Source organism: Nelusetta ayraudi, unplaced genomic scaffold, assembly GCF_046127955.1.
Source record: "Nelusetta ayraudi isolate G7.1 ecotype Tasmania unplaced genomic scaffold, CSIRO-AGI_Nayr_v1 ptg000027l, whole genome shotgun sequence".
NCBI classification, from domain to species: domain Eukaryota; kingdom Metazoa; phylum Chordata; class Actinopteri; order Tetraodontiformes; family Monacanthidae; genus Nelusetta; species Nelusetta ayraudi.
In genome coordinates, this window is record NW_027466077.1 from 2176315 (window position 1) to 2196973 (window position 20659).

Consider the following 20659-nt stretch of genomic DNA (forward strand, 5'->3'; position numbering starts at 1 on the left):
GTACTGAACTATCCTTGTGCGCATGCATTTTTCATGAGCCGTGCCGTGCGTGCGCGTGTGTGTGTGTGTGTGTGTGCGCATGCACGCTGCCTCTGTTTTAGAAGTGATGCAGGGAATGACTTCCCAGGAAATCCCTGTCACTTTGGTCCTTAGTTAGAATGGAGTCATCGGTCAGAGGAGGAGGCCGGGCGCTGGTGTTGGGGCGCTACGGCGAAACCCAGAGAGAGAGAGAGAGAGGGCTGCGATTCTGAGGTTTAGATGGAGGAGGCGGGAAGAAAAGGGGAAGAAGATGGAGGGAAATCCCTTTGCTGGGAGGAGTAGCTGACACCCACGTACAGAGAGGAGTCGTCGCTGCAGTGAGGGGAACTGCGGAACGGCAGCGAAGAAAGCAGAAGGGGCCTCTGAGGTTTTGATGATATGAGACCGTTTCTCAGGATGGGATGCAGTTTATTATTAGCACTGTAAGCATCATTTGCATCATCTTTGAACAATGAGTCAATATTTATCCTTCAAAAGAGAGCCATGAGAATTGTAGAAAACAAAACCACTAATAGAGAACCAAACTAGTCCAGCTCTTCATCAAACTAAAACTGTAGGATCGGGTCAACTTTAAAAATAGCTCAAATCGTGTACAAAAGTACACAATAAGCAGTTACCCGACGGTATCTAGGGGTGGTTTCAACTGAGAGATGGTAAATATGATTTAAGAGGAACTTAAATATTTAAAAACAGCTTGTGGGATCAAACATTAAACAGCGTCGCATCACAACTAAAGGAGTGAATGTGTGGAAAAGCTGCAGTGATGAAAACACATGAAGCAATCATTAAATTCAGAAGACTCCTTAAAATGAGCATATTTAATGCATATGAGAAGGAATCAAGGTGAATTGTTCAATGCATGTATTCTTATACCTGCCTGTACACAATTTATATATAATCATTAATTGTATGACATCATATATCATTTACGGTACGATATTAGTTAATGGCAGAAGGAGGTCGGACCAGAAAAGTTCTTTGAACTTCTTCCTGCTCCTTTTTGAATGGAAATCTTTATTTAAATGATGTACTTCAATGTTAACTGTTTGATCATTTTGATATGGTCTGTTTTGTTTTGTTTCTTGAATGTGGCTTTTTCTTTTGATTCTTGTTTTGAACAAGCAGTGATGCATGACGCTCATCCAAATGAGCAAACTGGCAACTTCAAGTGCTGTTTCACTGACTTACAGTCAATCACAGTCAATCACAGACGTCTGAAGGATGAGTGACAGGCCCGACCAGGTGGAAAAAGTGCTTCCCTGTGTTGTGCTTTGAGTTTGTGTCATCGCAGCGACCCAGGGAAAATCATTTTCAGTTGAGTTGTCAGTTCAGTCCGGGTCAGGGCAGTCGGCGCACAGTGGTTTGCGTGCGTGAGAAGCTATGCAGGCAAATGACAAGGGAGGCGATTCAAATGAGAAGCAAAACTGTTCCTTGGAAACTGGCGAGACAGAGTGAACGTTTATTTTTTGTTTTGAGCGTGCACGGCTGAGTTCAATGCACTCTCGGTTTGTTTCTGAATGTGTGGGTTTTTTTTTTTTTTTTTTTTGCAAACTCTGTCAAATGAATAGTGTGTGGAACACAATCAGAGGGCACTCTGCCTGATTGAGAGTGCTCCATACGCACCTGGAAGGTCTTGTTTGCTTCTCATCCTACCAGGTTTTTTTTACTCAGGCTCAGGGACTGAGAATAGCTCCGCTCACAGAGTAATTCTGCCCCTCGCTTTTGTTTCCGCCGCTTCCTTTAGAGAAGTGACTGTTTCACAGCTCTGACTGTACTGTTTGCCACGTTTGCTTTTCAGACCAGCCTCCTAACATTTATGCAAATGACCCCTGCGTGGTTAAATCAGCAGTGTGTTTTCCCTCCCTGCATCCGCAATGGCCTCTCTGTTGCTCTTTCCATGTTTGTACTTAGTGAAAAAAGGCCTATTTGCATATTTAATATATGATGCATAAGACTGGTGTGTGTGTGTGTGTGTGTGTGTGTGTGTGGGGCTGTTTTGATGTGGCTGTGCTATGGATTAATGTGCTGACCTGCAACGGGCCCCTTATTTCTTTTTTTAGCCGTGACATTTGTAATGTGTGCCCGGGTGTTTTGTTTTCATCCCCCCTCCCCCCTCATGTGCTTCATGTGTTACTACTTGTGTTGGAGAAGTGATCACTGCCAGGCATGCATCCATGATTTTACGCTTTGAAAAGACCAAGCACACTCCAAATGACTTCACCATTGTTGTGGCACGCTGTTTTTTTTTCTCAATCTGTTTAATTCAGTGTCAAACACCACGACTGGGCTTTTTGGGCACCGATCAATACATTTGTCAAATGATATTCCCACAATTACATCCACGATAGCCACGTGACTACAGAACAAAGTAAAACATAACACAACCTATAAAAATAGGGACACATACATATAAAATGATTTGTCACATGCGATACAAAATACTTTTGTTGCAGATACCAGGCCTTTTCCATGAATTTGGAACCAGAACAGAATCTCCCCTTCATGTTTCCACAATACATCAGAAATGATTACAAAGGGGATTTTTCTTTTTAAAGAAAATCACTATTTAAATGACAGTACAAAACAAAATGAAATTCATCTTCCACCACCTGGAGATTCACACAAACGTAAATGTTCAGGTGTACCTTTTAACCGACCCACTCCTACTGCCAGAGGTGAGGTACTAGTTCTTAATTGAGCACAGAGGGACCTCTGCCTTCACTTTAAGTTAAAAAAAAAATATAAGGTTCTGCATCATAATCATTCTTGAACTGAACATAATTTCTAAGTTTTGGTTTCTTACATTTACATACACTACCAGTTAAAAGTTTGGACACACCTGTTTCGTTTTTATTTTTACTGCTTTCTACACTGTAGATCCATACTGAAGACATCAAATGTATGACCACGATGTATGGATTAATGTGGCAAAAGAAAATATATAAATATGTTATGTTATACATACTTTAAGTTAAAAAATATAAGGTTCTGCAACATAATCATTCTTAAACTGAACATAATTTCTAAGCTTTGGTTTCTTACATGTATCCTGTTTCCATATATCTTCATATTTCAAAAACAGTCTCTGGCTGACAAAGTATATATTAAATTGCTAATTATTTCATTATTTGGGTGCATGATATGCAAGCCAGAGGCAGACAATATTGATGCGCAGGAGGGCAGGAGAGTCTGTGAATTAGGAATGTGAGACCCCCACCATTAATGACCTCTGCTGGCAAGTAATGTTTGAAGGCACGCAGGTTTCCTCTAAGGCCCGTGAGATGAGGTCAGAGATTTTTTTTTGTGCCTGTGTGTGATGCGGGGGGGAGGGTGGGGGGTCGCAGCGGTGAAGACGTGCTGCAGTTTATCTGCCAGGATGAGATCCTCTGAGGCGCAAGACTTGCAGCATCCTGACAGGCGGAGGATATTTATTCACTCTGGGCATAATTGAAGTAAATTAATTGCCTCTCCGGCAACATTCTTCTCGACGAAATGAGCACATCGCTGCGTAATTTACGTGTTTGCGAGCTGGAGTCTTGTCAGTTCCCCTGTATGAGGACTGAATACATTAACTGGAGTTGTCCAGCCAGAGGAATGAAAAGGTTATCATGAGGTTTCAGTTTCAACAGAGTTCATATGCATCATGGCTAATAACTTAATATCTTTAGAATATTTTGACTACATTTATTTTGTTATTGGTTTACATAGGAAACAGGTCAGTGACCCTCTGCCGTATGGCCACACTCATGATTGATCCTCCAGCAATCCCTGAGAGATTACCCATGTTTAATTCCACCCAGTGAGCGGCTGTCAATTGACAAGCATAACCTTTAAATTATGTAATCTCATTTTGTGCTCTTTCACTCTAGATAATCCCATTGGGTAATAAATTCTGATTACAGGCCTTCAGCAAACTCATTTTTACCCAACACACACCTCCTATACCTCTGCCAGTTACTCAACTCTGGACTGCACTGCCGTCAGTTATATACATAGAATTTTTGCAGGGGAGCCCAGAGTCTTTTTAAAAGTTCTTGGCAGATTTGACTTGTTTTTCTACAAACCCACATCACAAATACGGAATCATTGCCCGGCAATAGCTGAGCAGTGTGCCAGTGATTGCTCCAAAAATGCGCTGTCAATAAAAAGTACTGTTTATGAGTTCATCCCTTCAACCAAATATAGTCACAATCGCATGTAGAACTATAAAAATAAGTAGAAAATATTCCTTTCATGTGGAGCCAGAAACCTTATATGAGGCCAAACGAGAGAACACAGAAGATGTATTTTTTAAGTTTATTTTCCAGTAGGTATACAGTATATCTCTGAGATATGTCGCTGTTGTCACATCCGGATACCACAAATTGATGTAAAGCAGGATTTTATTGTCATGCAATGCTCCTCTTCGTTTGCTAATTGTTTGTTGCAAATATGTGCAGATCGAAGCGTCAAATTTGCAATAATATTTTCTGTGCTGTCGGCCTGCTCCTCTTTTCGAGAGCAAGCGCTCTGAGTACCCTGACAAATGTTTGCTGAGCTCGACTCGGTTGGCGTGCAGGGTGGCTGTCTGTTTGACTCATTTTCACCTGCGCGGTCCTACAGCGGCAGATGTGTGCGATGCTGCAGCCCGTGCAGTTTAAACGGGATGCTCCAGTCCCTCCGAAGGGCCTGGGAGACCCTCAGAGGGTGGAAACTGTGAGGAAGAACCAACGTGCCATTAGAGCACACAGCTGTTCATCGCGCTAACACATGGCATCCCTCCGTCGACGTTGTGAAGACAACACGAGCAGGTCAGCTGTTTGGGTAGTAGCAGCATTCCAGGACATTTTGCAGCGGGGGTGATGAACACAACTTGGGTGCCGAATGCCCATTGATTTCTTTCCTGTTTTTACACATAACTTGAGCAGGTATGTTTAAAGAGAGCATGTATGCTGGAGTCATTTTTTCCCCCCTAAGGATTATCATACGGTTACAAAGTCTGTTTGTATTTCCAGAATATTTAAATCCTGAGAGGAACTCTAAGGGTTATAAGAGTTATAAGAGACAAAAGGTCCGTCTCTGCTTCTCTGGCCACCGCGTTGCTCATTGTTTAGAAATTTGGAGCACCGAGAAGGAAGAAAAGAAACACTGAGAGGTCCGAGGGTAAACCAAAACCTCCTGTCAGACCATATATAGCCATGAATCCTCGCTACTCCCCTGATACTGTACACACACACACACACACACACACACACACACACACACACACACACACACACACACACACACACACACACACACACCAGCCATTTTGTTCCAATCAGCAGGGGTGCATTCAAAGCTGCCTTTAACCTGGACACTGAGCAGAAGTCCAAATGTTTACCTCCCTTGTTTCTTCAGCCTGCCTCCAAGAGCGGCTCGGAATTAAACACTCGTGCTCCCGACGCTCTCCCTGCTTCTCATCATAATGACTCCGCCCGCTTGATTTCGTTCCATCACGATTTCCATCGCGGCTGCACGGCTAATTTCCTGGTGGCAGAGTGGATAATGAAGATGGACTCGGTGTGGCTGTAACTAACCCGATGAGTCGCCAGATGCTCTCCAGCCCGAACCGGCTCTTGCAGAGTCGCTTTGCTCTTTCAAAGTTCTGTGTAAAATGCTGCAAAAATGCATTTGCCAAGACAACTCAGTGGTGTGTAGACGCAGGGGTCCTGAACATTTCACATTCATTACTGTGGCCTGCGTGTTTATATTTATATTTTGGCAGCGGGAATGCATGGAAATAGAAGCTGGATTGTTTTAAAGGTCACTGGCTGAGATCTTCAGACTCCTCTGAGAAATCTGATAATAGGCAAGCAAATGTCAGCGCCGGGGTCTTCATAGAAAAAAAAAAAAAAAAGCAACAGTAAGTTTGCCGCAGTTCTGTCGTCTTGTGTACACATTGTGTCGTATGAGCTGTTACTCATCTCCGCACCAACTGGGATTGTGTTTTGGCATTGTATTATTTTTTTGTCTTTATTATCTCCGAAACCTTGACAGATTTGCCTGTGTTGGATAAATAACGCTGACCAAATTAGTGGCTGAAACGTTAAGTGTGTAATATTGGGATGATTTTCAAGTAGAAACAGCCACATCAATTGGTTACATTTTAAATTGCAGTGTCTTTCACTCTCCTTTGCCCTCCTGAACTTGCCAGTGAACTACAGTGGCCTGTCCAGCCAGACCTGGATATCTCGTCCACCTTCTTCTTCGTTGGTTTATTTGAAGATGTGAGCATTCACCCTTAATACGAGACGCGCTGTCAGACAGCTGGATTGGCCACACCAGGGGTCCTTGCAAGATGGCAGCTAACTGGGAGCAAGTCCGTGTTGAATGTATATTCTTATATATTTATACATGAGCACCGTTCTAAGGGTAGGAAAACCAAATTGCTTCTATTGTACTGCGATTATACACTTTCATCAATGTATTTATTTGCAGTATATTAAGCATTTACCAATAGCCAAATTTTACACACTGGAACTTTCACTTCATGTAGACGGTAAATTTACCCTTATTTTACAAGATTAAATTAGTAAATATTTTGCAAAGCACATTGTGGGTTTTTCTTTCTTTTTCGGGGTTGTGATGTCTGACTATATACACCAATAGAAATGCCTAAACTTTGTACAATCTCAGTGGAAGGTAAGGCCTCGTCTCTCTTTCGGACCGTCGGTAAGAACTCGCACGCTGCGGCTTCCCCTAGATTTGCAGCGTAAATGCATCGATCCTTTCAGTCCACTCTGTATGGATTGGTTATCCCACTTAGAGCAGGCAACCAGGGCTGACGTTTTGCCATCCATAAGGCTGCGGATTGGGATTGAATCGACGCCAGGCTGGATGGATTTGTGGCCTGCTGCTTTTTAAGTGGAGATCCGAGGCTCTCTGTCACTTAGTCGCCGTGAGCAGAATTGCCTCAGGAAGACACACAGGAAGTCCACAAACACACATCCAGATTGGTTGTAGCGCCTCCGTATTGCAAGTGATTGCAAAAGGCTGCAGCTGTAAATCGATGACGGCGGTGGAGAAAAAGGCTGAGCCTTGTCTTTAGCTCCGTTTCTCACAGTTTGGTAAAAGAAAGCAGAGTACATATCGTCTGTCTCTCTGTCTCACTGTCACCACTTTCTTTGCTCTTTGTTTTGTTTGACGCCAAGTTGCAAGTAAGCTTCCTACCTACAGTTTCTTTTTTTTATCCTAAGCCTCCCCATATGGAGCTTTTTAATACCCACTGGCTCATCCTCTGTCAAAAAACACTCTTTGAATTTTAAGTGTGCAATTGTGAATGTGCAGAAAGCCGTGCAGCTATTGCAAATATGCATCTTGTACAAGTTCATGTGTTAAGCTGCACATGATGACATTTACTGATTCACCGGCAGCTGCGTTGACACCGTCATGATTTTGTCAATTAAAACCTTCCAAGCCTTCTGTATTCCTCTTCTTTGGATCTATGCTAAATACACTGACAGATATATTTATGAGCCATTTTCATAAATCCATGGTGCAAACAGACATTTAACAGATTTGTGGATGATTCTCCCTGGTAATTCTTTTAAATTGAGGCAACAGAGATGCCTGGTGAGGAATATTTAACTCGTCATCGCCATCTGTTCTGCGCAGGCTACAATGACATCACTCACCTCAGATATACACTGGATATCCCCTTCTGCAAGTGGTTGCTATTTATTTGGATGCATTGTTTTCATGGAGAGATCAAGTAAACCTGCTCATTGCTGCGAGGCCAGGGGTGTTTTTCCAACAAAATCTTGATAATAAACACAGGTGCTGCTCCAGGCAGAGTAATCCGAGGACAGACAAGTTGTGTTTTCAGCTCTTTCTAAAGGATTGTCTACTATAGGTGTTCTTCAACTAGCCCTGCACGGCTAGTGCCAGCCGTTCACGGTCTTTTGTGAAAGACTACCTTTGGCTTTAGTCAAAAGTCTTACCCAATCAGTGCCCTGCGCGTGGCTACATCACCCTTACGGTCTCAGTTCTGCTTGCTTTGAACTCCAACGAGGCAGGTACCAAAATCGTAACCCCTGGGGCCGTGCTGGGGCTCGTGGAAATGCCTGATTACCGACCCGTACCGTACCGAGATGTTACCTAGCGAGCCTCAGGATAAACGCCTTAAGAGACAAACTGCCAGGTTGTTCAAGACTCCAAAGAGAGACACGGCCGCCCCGATGAAGCAGTGCGCACCTCGCTTTTAAAGTGTGACTCAGCTGGCCGCGCTATCATCTGGCCGGCCAACTCCTTTTAATTTTGCTCTCCTGTTGTTCTTTGCCGCTGTCACACGAGATGTGTTTTTCCTCTTCCCCCCCGTATCTTTCTTCTGCCGCCTCTGACCCCCCGGCCCTCCAGCCCTCTACCCTTTCATTCTGATCAAGTGACATGTTAGCTCATGACAGAGGTCAAGGAGGGCATTTGCTTCTCTGTGATGTGCTTCCTTTCCCACACAGCTGGTGGACATTTGACTTCTTCTCTTCATATTGTTCCCTCTCCATAAAGTCACGAAACAAAGGCTTTATTTCAAGGAAACTCAGATCCTGTAATCTTATATCTAATCTTTATTTACTCTTGTCTGTTTTTGCCAGAGGAAAGTATGTGCGACAATAATCAGTTCCTCTGGCAGGTAAGTGAACTCCTGATGAGAAGTCTATCCTTTGCTTCTTTTGCCTGAATTAATATTTCTTAAAATGTGTTTAAAAACACAACTCTAGAAACTCTTTGTAACCAAGGGGTCCATTAAAGAGCATCAACTTTACCAGAAGGCTTTAAACAGAGGGCTAAATATGCTGCTTTTCTGTAGATCTAGAAAGTTTTTCATGGGGATTCTGGTGGAGCCTGGGATGAACAATAAAAGTACAGAAACACATACATACAAAAATCTAACATATTGATTAAAATGTATATCCAACTGTATGAAAAAAAAAAAAACCTTAGGCGTTCTCTGTCCAGTCCAGTAACTCTCCCTCAGGAAAGGCCACCAATCAATATTCAGAACCCACCAATAGACTCACTGAATTCCGGTGGGAGGAGTTGTGCTGCTATCGATTGCTTGTGTCTTGTTTTAATTATTGGCAAGGGCAGCTAAAAGAGAAGGGTCACTCATTTCTGCGTGCGTGCGTGCGTGCGTGTGTGTATGCGCTGACCCACTGCTCCTGACAGCGGACTGTCTGTGTTTCCGTTGTTTAGCAGAGGTCAATCCGACCCAGCGATAAATTAACTTCCTGTGATGGGCGCGGTGGCCTCCTGACCTGTTGGAACGTGTCACTGTGCGCTCCTGCTTGCATGGCGTCTGTCTGACTTGTCCGTGCAGCACGTCCGGCCACCCATTTATTTACTCATTCACTCAACACTCGCCGTGTCCTCCTTGGTCAGCTCCGTACTCTGTTTTGCAATGGTTAATTCACCTTTAAACATTAATCTGAGCCACTATGAAGGCTTTAGTTGCATGGTTGTTGTTGTTGTTGCTCACTTTCACAAGTGGCATTTGTGAATTCTATTTAAACACATTTTTTTTTATATTTGAGACATGGCAAATGTTTTATCTATTTATCTGTAGCTGTGTTTCCATTAATCCTTGAATTGCTCAAAACCTAACATCGCAATAAAAACCCGGTATTGGAAACACCTAAACTTGGAAAACCTCGCAAATATGTCTGAAAGGTTTTGACGCTCTCATGAGGTGGTTTTTCAGATGTATCGATACAGAGGTATAGTGCAAAAGTGTCATGGAAACAGCATTTACACGTCGGCGGACGTGACCAGTTCACTTCAAGTGAAAATGGTGCGTTATGTTTGGACGGAGGAGGAGACGGAATGTTGTTTTTCTCAAGTAATCAAAGAGAAAAATATAACAACCATTCTTGACAGCAAACATATGTAAACGAACAAAAGGCGACAAAAGTAATTCCCGAAAAATCTTGTCCTGCAAGATTTTATGAAAATTACGGCTTATGCGCTTCACACCATTCAATGGAAACCCCTGCAAATCACAATTGTACTTTGTCGAAATTTTAGAAATATCGCTTTAATTTTGCGAAAAACTGCCATGGAAACGCAGGTTATTTAAACTGACTACAATGTCTTTACCCCTGTTTGTGGACCAATCCTGTGATTTAAAGCTCCATATTGTGCAAAATTCACTTTAGCGATGCTTTAAAAAGCTACCATCTTTCACCTGTCTGTGAACCCCTCAGGAATGGGAAAAGCCCATCCTTCACACCTTTTGCTTGGCTCTATTTTCAGAAAATGTGTGCGTGAACACAGTTCTGGAAGCCCATGCGAGAGATGTTTTCCTGTAGATTAATTGAAAAAACAAACGTCCTACTTACTTGCTCTTACTACCGCCAAAAAGTGCCTCTGCTGCAGTCTTCGCATTCTAGATGTCCGTTTGAACTCAGCAACTCACCTCAGGCTTGTTGCTTAGTATAATAAACTCCCACCTCAGGATGATTCTTTCTTCTTTTCAATTTCTTCTAGACGCTTGTCTCCTCCAACAGTGATCGGCCTAATTTCATCGACTTGGATGCGATCCCATGCAGTGGGGAAGGGTTGGGAGGAGTTGGTGATACCGCGGCGTGTTGAAATAAACAAAACTGTTAATGAAGAGCGCTGTAGAGGGGGAGCCGCTGTTTTGCAAACATATGCAAAAACCTATGAGCCAATTTGTGGAAAACAGATTTGGTAAATGAGGGATTTGCCTGATGAGGACGGGAGATCATAAAAGAGGCGCTGGGTAATTTATTATGCAGTTGATGCATTTTTAAGATTTTGAATTTGAATTTTTTTTAAGGATCAATTATTTCTAGATCAGTTATGATAAATCTCTATATCACTGCAAAATATTATATCTGTGAAAGGCTCTTGTCCTAGTATCAGCTGTGCAGGATTTACCCGCCGCTGTAATTGGTGTTGGGATGAAGAGGTGGAGGTTGACAGATGTGTGATGGGGGGTGGGATGTCGGGGAAACACCTCGCTCGGGGAATCGCCTGTTGAGATGAGGAGGTGTGAATGGAATTTTTTCTGTCTCTCTCTCAGAATCCCGTGGGAAAATGGAATTGCTCCAGTATTGTAAATAACCGTACAACCTGAGGAAAAATGTTCCTGTTGCAAATATAATGTACTATGTTAATGTGTGTGTGTTATGTAAAGGGTCCATTGTGTCATATTTAGCTTGGTTTATGATTTTTATATTGGTAAAAGCTTAATATCCTGCCATAAATACATTAATAAAAGTGTATAATCGCACCACCATATTTCTAAGGAAGCCCAGTGTGGGCAATCCAGCCCGCCTGACAATGTGTTTCGTAATTAGAGTGACTGATCATGTCTTCAATTAAACCAATGTAGAAGAAGGTGGGTGAGGTATCCAGGTTTGGGTGGGCAGGCCACCGTAGTTCACTGGCGAGCTCAGGAGAGGGAGGGAGAGTGAAAGACGCTGTAATCTGAAATGTAACTACTTGGTGTCGCTGTTTGTTCTTCAAAATCTCCAAATATTACAGTTAATCATGTTAAATATTTTGGCAGCAAATATCCAAACCAAAATGTTTTTCTTCTGAACAGCCTTTCAACAAACTTGATTCAAGAAATGCCAAATGCCATGATGATTATTTTCCTTTTATGGCTCTGTTAGTTTAGAGGACACACATAGTTTCAGGATTTTACCCGTGCTTCATCACCTTCTCCAGCTATTAAAATGGAGAGCAAGATACTCCTACCCCAAAGCATTATGGGGGATAGACTGTCTTTCTTCAAGCTCCGGTTTAAACATCAAAGGCCGCCGCTCTGAGGGAAAGTATATACCCTTATCTCGCTCTCTATAGTGTGTGTGTGTGTACGTACGTGCGTGTGTGTGTGTGTGTGTGTGTGTGTGTGAGAGAGAGAGAGAGAGAGAGAGAGAGAGAGAGAGAGAGAGAGAGAGAGAGACATAGAGAATGTTTGTCATCCTATAGGTCACATATCAGTCTTGCGCTTGTCCATCAGTGCTCCTCATCAGCAGGTAGCTTATCGCTTAGGCTTTTTGGCCAAAACAGGAAATGAAGAAAGTCCACTTCCTCTTACCCTCTGTTATGAGCTCTGAAGCTCTTGCTTTTTATTTCACACTCAGAAAAAGCTCATTGGATTCTGTGGACTAAACCAACCTTCACTTTCCCACCTTTTAAAAGTACATTCTCTGCTAAATAATCAAAGGCTTTTTTTGCATCCTCGCTTTGAAGACAATGCTTCACTTTGATGTGGCTTGCGTTTTGCTGCAGGGGATCGCCAGCTTTTAATAAAACACACCGAGCGCCATTAAGTGACAAGATTCGCAGTGAAGCACAGAATTATGCATTTGCATTCAAAAGGACGAATCATTTCATTTTGATTCCAGCGCGTGTGCGTCTCTACCCTTATTTTTGCATGGCAGTGTTTTTGGTGTGACTGTAGCAGTGGGCGGACCAACGCTCACAGACATCAAGAGCTTTTCTCTTCCCTCTCTCTCTCTCTCTCTCTCTCTCTCTCTCTCTCTCTCTCTCTCTCTTTTTGGCGATCTTGAGGTTAATTAAGAACGATGTCCTCTGCATATTTGGCTAATCCTCCGCCGGTCCTGGAGCAACGAGAACCTCTGCTGCATTATCTAATCTCAAGATGTCCAGTAATTCTGTTTCAGTTCTGCCTGCTGACTCCACTCTGTTCCTGAAAGAGCAGGAAACAATGGAGAAGTGATTATGTCATCAATTTGTTTTGTGGTTTTTTTTTCTCACTGGGAACATTGTTACAGTGCAGCAGAACAGCTCTGAAAGGAAAACGAGGCTGGTTTCAGAAGCGAGATTACGAGATAACTTGTTATGCCACGCTGTTTGCCTTTACCTTTAACACCTTAAGAGCCAGAGACTGCTTCCCTGCTTGCTTTTGCTGCCAGTATTGCCACTTAATTCATACAAGGCTCCTACAGGACAGCTTCCAAGTGTTGCTTGCAAAGTTTGCTTACACCCACAAGACACTTGTTAAACAAAAAAACAAACCGACCGGTGACCCCCCCCCTCCTCCCCCCCTCCCACACACATACACACACACACATACACACACACACACACACACACACACACACACAGCTTGCGTCTTTCCCAAACACATATGCAACTGTGGGAGGAAACACAACACCTCGCGTCGCCTGGCGCGCGCCACGGACAAGGATTACACATTCGCTCACAAGTGGCCGTCTGTGTTTGTTATTAAAAAGCCAGTTGTGTGCGTCGGCATGAGTGCCGGCCATTATGCATTTAATATGTTGCGTTTGCGGGTGTGCGGGGAGAGGTGGATTGTGTTTTTGGTGGCGGTGATGCAGACCAACGCGGGCTTGAAGGGCTCTTTGTTCGGCAGGGTTTTTTTTTTTAATGAATCGGTGTACAGATTGGCTGTTTGAAGGTAGTGGCACTGGCGCAGGCGAGTGAGTGTGTGGACGTATGTGTGCGCACGTTCAAGGTCGGCTTTGTTCAGCCATCAGATAGTAAACGGCTCGGACGAGTGCGTTCTGCGCGCACTGTGTTTTCTTTCAGTTTGTTTGATGGAATTAATAGGGTAATTAATCAGAAGCAGTGACGAAAAAATTACCTTCTTTAATTAAGAAATAGTTTTTTTCATTACATTACATGGATGCCATTGATAAGGAATATAATTCCCAGAAGTCGTCTTACACCAAAAAGCAGCATTTGAACACTAATCATAATACAAATGTGCTGAGTACAAGTACTGTTTATTGTAATTAAAAGTGAAGTGTGTAATATTTGGAGATTTTGAAGAAGGAACAGCAACATCAAGTGGTTACATTTTAGATCGCAGTGTCTTTCACTCTCCATCCCCCTCTTGAGCTTGCCAGTGGACTACCGTGGCCTGCACGGCCTGGATTTCTCGTCCACCTTCTTCTTCGTTGGTTTATTTGAAGACACGAGCAGTCACCTAAACACGAAACATGCTGTCAGACTTATATGTGTGTGTGTGTGTGTGTGTGTGTGTGTGTGTGTTTGTGTGTGTGTGTGTGTGTGTGTGTGTGTGTGTGTGTGTGTAAACGTTCAGGAAGGGCAGGAACACCAAATTACTTTTTACTACTTTTTTTTACTACTATTATTTTTTATAAAAATCATACATCAAGCCACTTGGTTACACCGTGTCCTTCAAGGCCCAACAGCTAACTCAATTATTTATATATAAAATAATCTTTTATTTAATTTCATCCAATTTATAAGAGAAGAGTGCAGATTATATTTTTACACAAAGCACGTCGCATTCATTTGGCTCCCAGTTGGCTCTGTTTATGCACACAGGTCTCGGTTCCCTGCACAGCGTCAGCCGGCCTGCTGCCTCTATAGGTCAGTGGCGCCGAGAGCCGACAGGCCAGCAGCCTGATCGATAGGAACACACGCTGGCTGCCGAGATCAGCTGACCTGATAGAAACAGCCCCGTGCAGCATCACTCCGCTTGTGGTCCGTCCACTCTGTGTGCGGTCTGTTTATTATTTTGTCACAGTTGTGTTTTGATGCTGTTTAAATTTGTTGTGTGGAGCTATAATTGGGATTTTCATAACTAAACTGGACTTCTCTATTGATCGGTGTCTGCCATGCTCCCTTTGACTGACTGTGTGTTTGTGTGGTGCTGTTCAGGTGCTGTTGTGTGCTGGCTCTTTAACTTCACTGACCTTGATCATTGTGTTGATGTCTATCAAACTCAAAGTCACTTGTGGCTAGTCTCTGCGTTGTCTCCTTCAGAAGCTTTCAATCTTTTTTTGTCAGAATCTACCGTCCTGTTCATCTGTGTAGTGAAACGACGACAGCAACACAATAAGGTCGTGCATGGGCTTCTGGAGGCTACTCTGTTGTTTTTTTTGGGGGGGGGCCCTGAGCTGCTGGAGCTGGTCTTCGTCTAATTAGTACATCTCTCTGACGTGCTCCAAGGAGTTCATGTCAAAAAAAGGGGAGGTCATTTAATTATAGCTGCCGGAAAACCCTTGGGTCTTTTTGTGTAACAGCAATGTGAGCAGTGGTGTACACTGTGTGTTTGCACTGTACTGTTGCTATTCGTGTCAGCCACGTGATTTTTATTTGCAAGCCGCAACTTCACTTGCAATCCCTCTCGCCTTCTTTATTTGTCTGCATGATGAAACTCTACTTAAACTCTTCTGGGTGTCGCCTCAGCAAATGAGCCATGACCTGCTCGCCTCGGTAAACAATCACATGAAAGCGAAGCTTGTTTGCATGGAGAAACAAAGCACAACCGCTGCAAAAGTGAACGTGAAAACAAGGAAATGGAAATTACAGCCCTTGATTTTTCAAAGTTGTTCCTCAACAAAAATGGTAATAACAAATCAAACAAGCCATTCTGGTTGTTTTTCTTTGCTCCTACATCAACCACAGAACACAGATGAGTGAATGAATGAAAAGAAAATCCAAGTTCAGGACAAGGCACATGAATGATGAGCCTTAATGAGCCTGGTGGAGGCTGCTCTACTATTTGCATTTGATAAATAACGTAATAAAATCCAACATTGAGCCATTCTGGAGTTTGAGAATTTCATGTGTGCTCCTGCTTTTCTTCCTGCGTTGAGAAGTAACTGTGGCGTTTCTCTGTTTTTGTCCTCAGCATGTGGAAGGGCCTGAATGTCAACTGCACAGACAGCTCAGGATACACACCTTTACACCATGCGTCACTCAACGGACACAGGTAAGTTGCAATTTTTGCTTTTTGTTTTTGACCGATTCGACAATCGCAACAGCTGCCTGGCCACAAATTGCTTTATCATCATCCTGTCTTTCATTTTTTTCAAGGATCGTGCACACTTTTCTGTTTTGTTTTAATTGCTGTTTCCCCTATTCATTTTTGTGCATGCACTGCGTGTCCGCTAGAGCTCCCATCCTTCACCTGCGCCTGCTGAGAAATCCGTTACACAGTGTGGATTAGCTGTGAGCCTGACCGCTGCCCCAGTGTGGCGGAACTGAAGGATTAGAGCCGTGTTTTGGGGGCAATTATGTGGATTTCCCACTTCAGATCAACAGGAAAGGGAAAGGGCAGAGAGGAGGGCGAAAAAAAAAAACGCAGCCTCGGAGTGAAAATTAGGACGGCGACAAAGAGCTGCTTCAACGTTTGGCTGAGGGTGTTTGAAAGTAGAGCGGCTCGTTGAGACGGAGACGGAAAAAAAGAGGAAAGTCTCCTCGTGATGCGACGAGCGCCGGCAATATTAATCAGACCGAGGCTGAAGTATTCTCACACTTGACCCTGAGGTTCCCCCCCGTGTGCTTCTGCTCTGCACGAACCTGAGAAAATTGTATCAAGATATAGATGAATTATTAATTACCAAAGCAGTTCATTAGTCATCTCTGTGCTGCGTTGGGCTCCTCTCCTCCTGGGAGACGTTTAGCTCCTCTCCCGGCTTCGCCACCCCTTCCTCTCTGTGACATTTTCCCATGCAAATGAGGCGCATCACCTTTCCTCTCTGGAGAGCGCCGACGACTTCAGCTGGAGATTTCGAGAGGCGACGTCGTCATTGAGCTGCAGATGAATTGATTTCCAGTGCAAGCGCTGGCTCTTGTATTTTCACCTACTGTCAAAATACAAGTGTGCGTTCAAACACAGTCTCAGCGAATGCAAGGTTCACTGGTCACATTTGGCTACGAGTAGCATACAATAAATTCTTGCATTGACCTTTAAGGCTGGTTAAGTGAAGGCGCCTCCTGTTGGTGCCAACTTGTTGCTACTCCGATCACATAGCTGCTGCTGCTGCTGCTGATGATTGGATAAATGCGATCAGAATGCAGGAGGAGTAAACTCAGACGTGGGGAGCACACTGGCACATTAATTAAAGGCTGCATTAACTAATGCACAGTGACATGTCGAGCTGAATAGACTGAAACTATGACTTGAAGGTAGAACTGCAAAGTTATTTTAGATAACTATCTATCTATCTATCTATCTATCTATCGATCTATCTATCTATCTATGTGCACTTATGCATCTCCTGAACCTGCAAACTCCTTTTGAATTTGCTTCTGAACAGTTTTCCTTTGCGTGGATCATCTTCTCCATTCCTCCAGTTTGCGGTGAGCTGATGTATGGATCTGTTTCCTACGCGTCTTGTCTCTCCTGCAGGGACGTGGTGCTGAAGCTGCTGCAGTTCGAGGCCTCCACGAACGTGGCCGACAGCAAAGGCTGCTTCCCGCTGCACCTGGCCGCCTGGCGGGGAGACGTGGACATCGTCCGCATCCTCATCCACCACGGACCCTCGCACTGCCGAGTCAACCAACAGGTGAGGGACACAAAAAATATTTATCCTGAATTAGATCCTGCTTATCCCCTTTCACTCTGAGATGTGCTCGGAGGTGGCAAGAAAGGAAGAAATGTTTGGTTCCCACCTAAAAAACACTTTTTTAGGTGCACTTTTATTTCTCAGTGTGTTAACAGTGATGCTGATGTCAGTCTTTTTTTTTTGCATGGCTCCTGCTGTTGTATGGAGGGAGAGTCATTCTCAGCTCCGTGTGATGTCTCTCTGACAGCCGGCTGAGCGTTTCAGCTCTGGGAGCATTCAGCCCCGTCGCTGCTGTCATCCCCCATCAGCAAAAATGACCCTCCCCTCCTCCCGCCCCGTTTTTCTGTCCACCTCTGCTCGCAGCATATTGACCATGTCAGAGTTTGCTGAAGCACTGCATTTCAACGCCCTGTAAAAACGTCATACTGAAACAGGCGACGTTTGTTTTAGTGTCCCTGCTCAGGACGGGAAGGGTTCACAGATCCTTCCAGTTGTTGGACATTTTTTTCCCCCCTCTGCTTATTAAGCACATTTTCCTCTGTCACCATTAGTCCAATGATTTCCCACTGAGGGTTGTTAGAAGCTAATTGTTTGCCGTGATAAATGATGTCCCTGACCCTGAAAGTGAGAGGTTTGTCGGCAAGTAAACATGGGTATTTTTTTCCCCCCACTCACCCTGTTAATGACTCGTTTAGCTGAGCAGGCCACTGTGCAGGCAGCCTAGACTCTCTGGGTGAAGGATGCTGATTGAGAGGAAAGTACGATGCTGAAAGGCTGAAGACTTTTGTTTGAGTAGCCACCTTTTGATTTATTCTCAGTGCCACCTTTTGGTTTGGTGTTTTCCCTATAACCCTGCAACATTAGTCTTTATGATTCTGCTATTTTATTTCTTCATTTGAATTTGAATTCTTCATTAAGGTCTGTTTCTATCCAAAAACGACTGAATCTGCCTTCAGAGTGACGTAGGACCTTTTAAAAGCATATGCGACAGCTATGAGAGCTGTCCCAGTAATTTAAGCTTTGCAAAAGTGTTTTTTTTTAAATCTATAATAGGTCAATTATAATTGCATGAATGAGCATAAAATGAAGAAATATTACATCTTTGCACTGAAATGGAGGCTACAAGATGATGGCTGGTGACTCAGAAAGTATGTTTTATCCTGCATTATATAATGACATTTGAAAAGCCTGCACTTTTCTTTTTCTACATTTTTGTCGCCTTTAAGATTGCAGGTTTTGCTGTACAGCCCTGCACAGATTCAGCCTATGTCCTGGCTGTAAATATGTCTACAGGGAGAGAAATAACTCCCATCTATCCATCAGATATACCGCCTTATCCTTGAGCATCAAATGGGGAGCTAAAGTCAATTTCAGTTGACATTGGGTCGTAGGGGAGAGGGGGGGGGTGTGACAGTCTGCACAGGGTGACAGTCAGATGCGTGTGTGCACGCACACACACACACACACACACACACACACACACACACACACACACACACACACACATATTTTACACCCAGGATCAGTCTAGTCACCAATTTACTTGCCTGCCTCCAGAGTGGGGCCAGGCTTCCAGGGGAAACCCATAATGAGAAGATGAAACCCCTCACTGGGAACTACCTACTTCAGCTGTGAAGTGATGCTGCCAACCACCCATGGAGATAAATGAAGACGGATGAGGCGGCTGGAAAGTCAGGAAAAAGAAGAAGTATCTCAGTTGCGAGTGCTACCATCTTCAATCATGTAAAGGCAGAGTCTGTGCAGCACCAACCTTACGAGGAATCGTTCAAGGTCGAATTCTCACGTCTTCATGTTGAAAAGTACAAAGTTTGTTTGGAAAGTGCTTTTTCCAGTGTCTCTGCAGTTTGATGAAGAGAAGTATTCCTGAATGGCTTTGGACAGATTTTAGCATAAATTATTCAGCTCTTCGTGCACCTCGAGTTGTGCGTTACATCTCTCTTGTTTGACAAGTTAAAGATTTCTTTCTTTTATTTATTTCTTTCATCTCTCCACATTGTGAAGACCAAAGTGTTAAGCTACACTGCTCCTTATCATCAAGCCTTGTCGTGCTGTTCTCCAACTCCAGACAGGCTGCAATTTGACATGCTATAAGCGACGTTCCTCCGGTGCGCAATAAATTATTGCATTAATATCAAATTATGAAACGTGCGCTGCGCTGTGATACGTGTTTCTCGGTAATTTCGCATTAATGTGCCGTCACTGTGAGGACACAGTTGTTCACGGCTTACAGCCAGTGTGAGATTTATGTATTGTTTACGATGCCCGGGCTTGATGTTTTACCACTTGTCTGTCTTGCCTGCAGTAGTGAGCTGAGGCCTGCATACATTAAAACCGAGGAGGTGGTGATATACGGAGCAGCCGCACACCGCCAAACAAACACACACACACACTCATCACAGAGAGACTGGCAGAAGCACCCTGGCCTCCCGTCCTTCCTCGCCGTCATTCCTCTGCCCACAAGCATCGTTCCAGGTGTCAGAGGTTGAGTGTCTGCGCTAAAGCTCACTTTTATTGGCTGATTCCAGCGAAGCTCTCACCAGCGGCCCTAAAACCCCTCTTTTCTTACGGAGTGAAATGTGTTGTTTTCCCTCCGCTTTTATATGCCGGTGGACAAATAGTGACAGGAGAGTGGTTAGAAAAGGGACAGGGCAGGTTGTTTAAAGCAACAGGAGTAACGGCGCGCGCGTGTAGGTGACACGGCTTTACGCTGCAGCCAGTGGAGAATTATTCAAGGTTATTGGACTTTATTAGTCAGCGGTAAACCAGTTCCAGCCCGCTATTTACGGCCTAATTGGTCCCAGTGGCTCTCCCTCTCTCTCTCAGCTGTTAGTGTTTATTGTGTGTGGATTAGGAAACGTGCAGGTCGTCCGAAATCAGGAGAACACGGAACTTTGCATCGCAGATGGGAAGTGATGAAAAGATTAGCCTGTTTACACTGGGCTTGCTCTCAGGCTCTCAGGGTTCCCGCACTCACGTCATGGCCAATGCGGCGTTTGTTTGTTTGTTGATCTGTCTTTCCTCATCTCAGTGTTGACTCGTCCTGTAGGGCAATTCTTCAGTCTAGACCAGAATCCAGGGGGAGAGTGGCAAGATTGGAACCTATTGTCATTAGATAGATTATACATATTTGTGCGTTTGCAGAGAAACCCGTGTTCGTGTAATCGGGGGCCTAAAATCAGTAAAGTAAAGAGTAAAGTGCCTAGATCTTTCACAAAAAGCAAATTAATGATCTGTCTCCAGCATGCATGCTGCCCAAGAGTGATGGAGCATCTTTTTTTAGATGGTGTTACTGGCATTTGTGA

At 43.9% G+C, this 20659-nt stretch overlaps 1 protein-coding gene across 1 annotated transcript in view; it reads left to right on the forward strand.

The window, feature by feature from the left end:
* anks1b (ankyrin repeat and sterile alpha motif domain containing 1B) overlaps positions 1-20659 on the forward strand; it is a 149699-nt gene that overhangs the window by 25462 nt on the left and 103578 nt on the right. Inside the window, exons 2-3 of the mRNA XM_076030124.1 lie at positions 15677-15757; positions 17180-17336. Of these exons, the coding sequence (XP_075886239.1) occupies positions 15677-15757; positions 17180-17336 (238 nt within the window). The remainder of the gene's footprint in view (positions 1-15676; positions 15758-17179; positions 17337-20659) is intronic.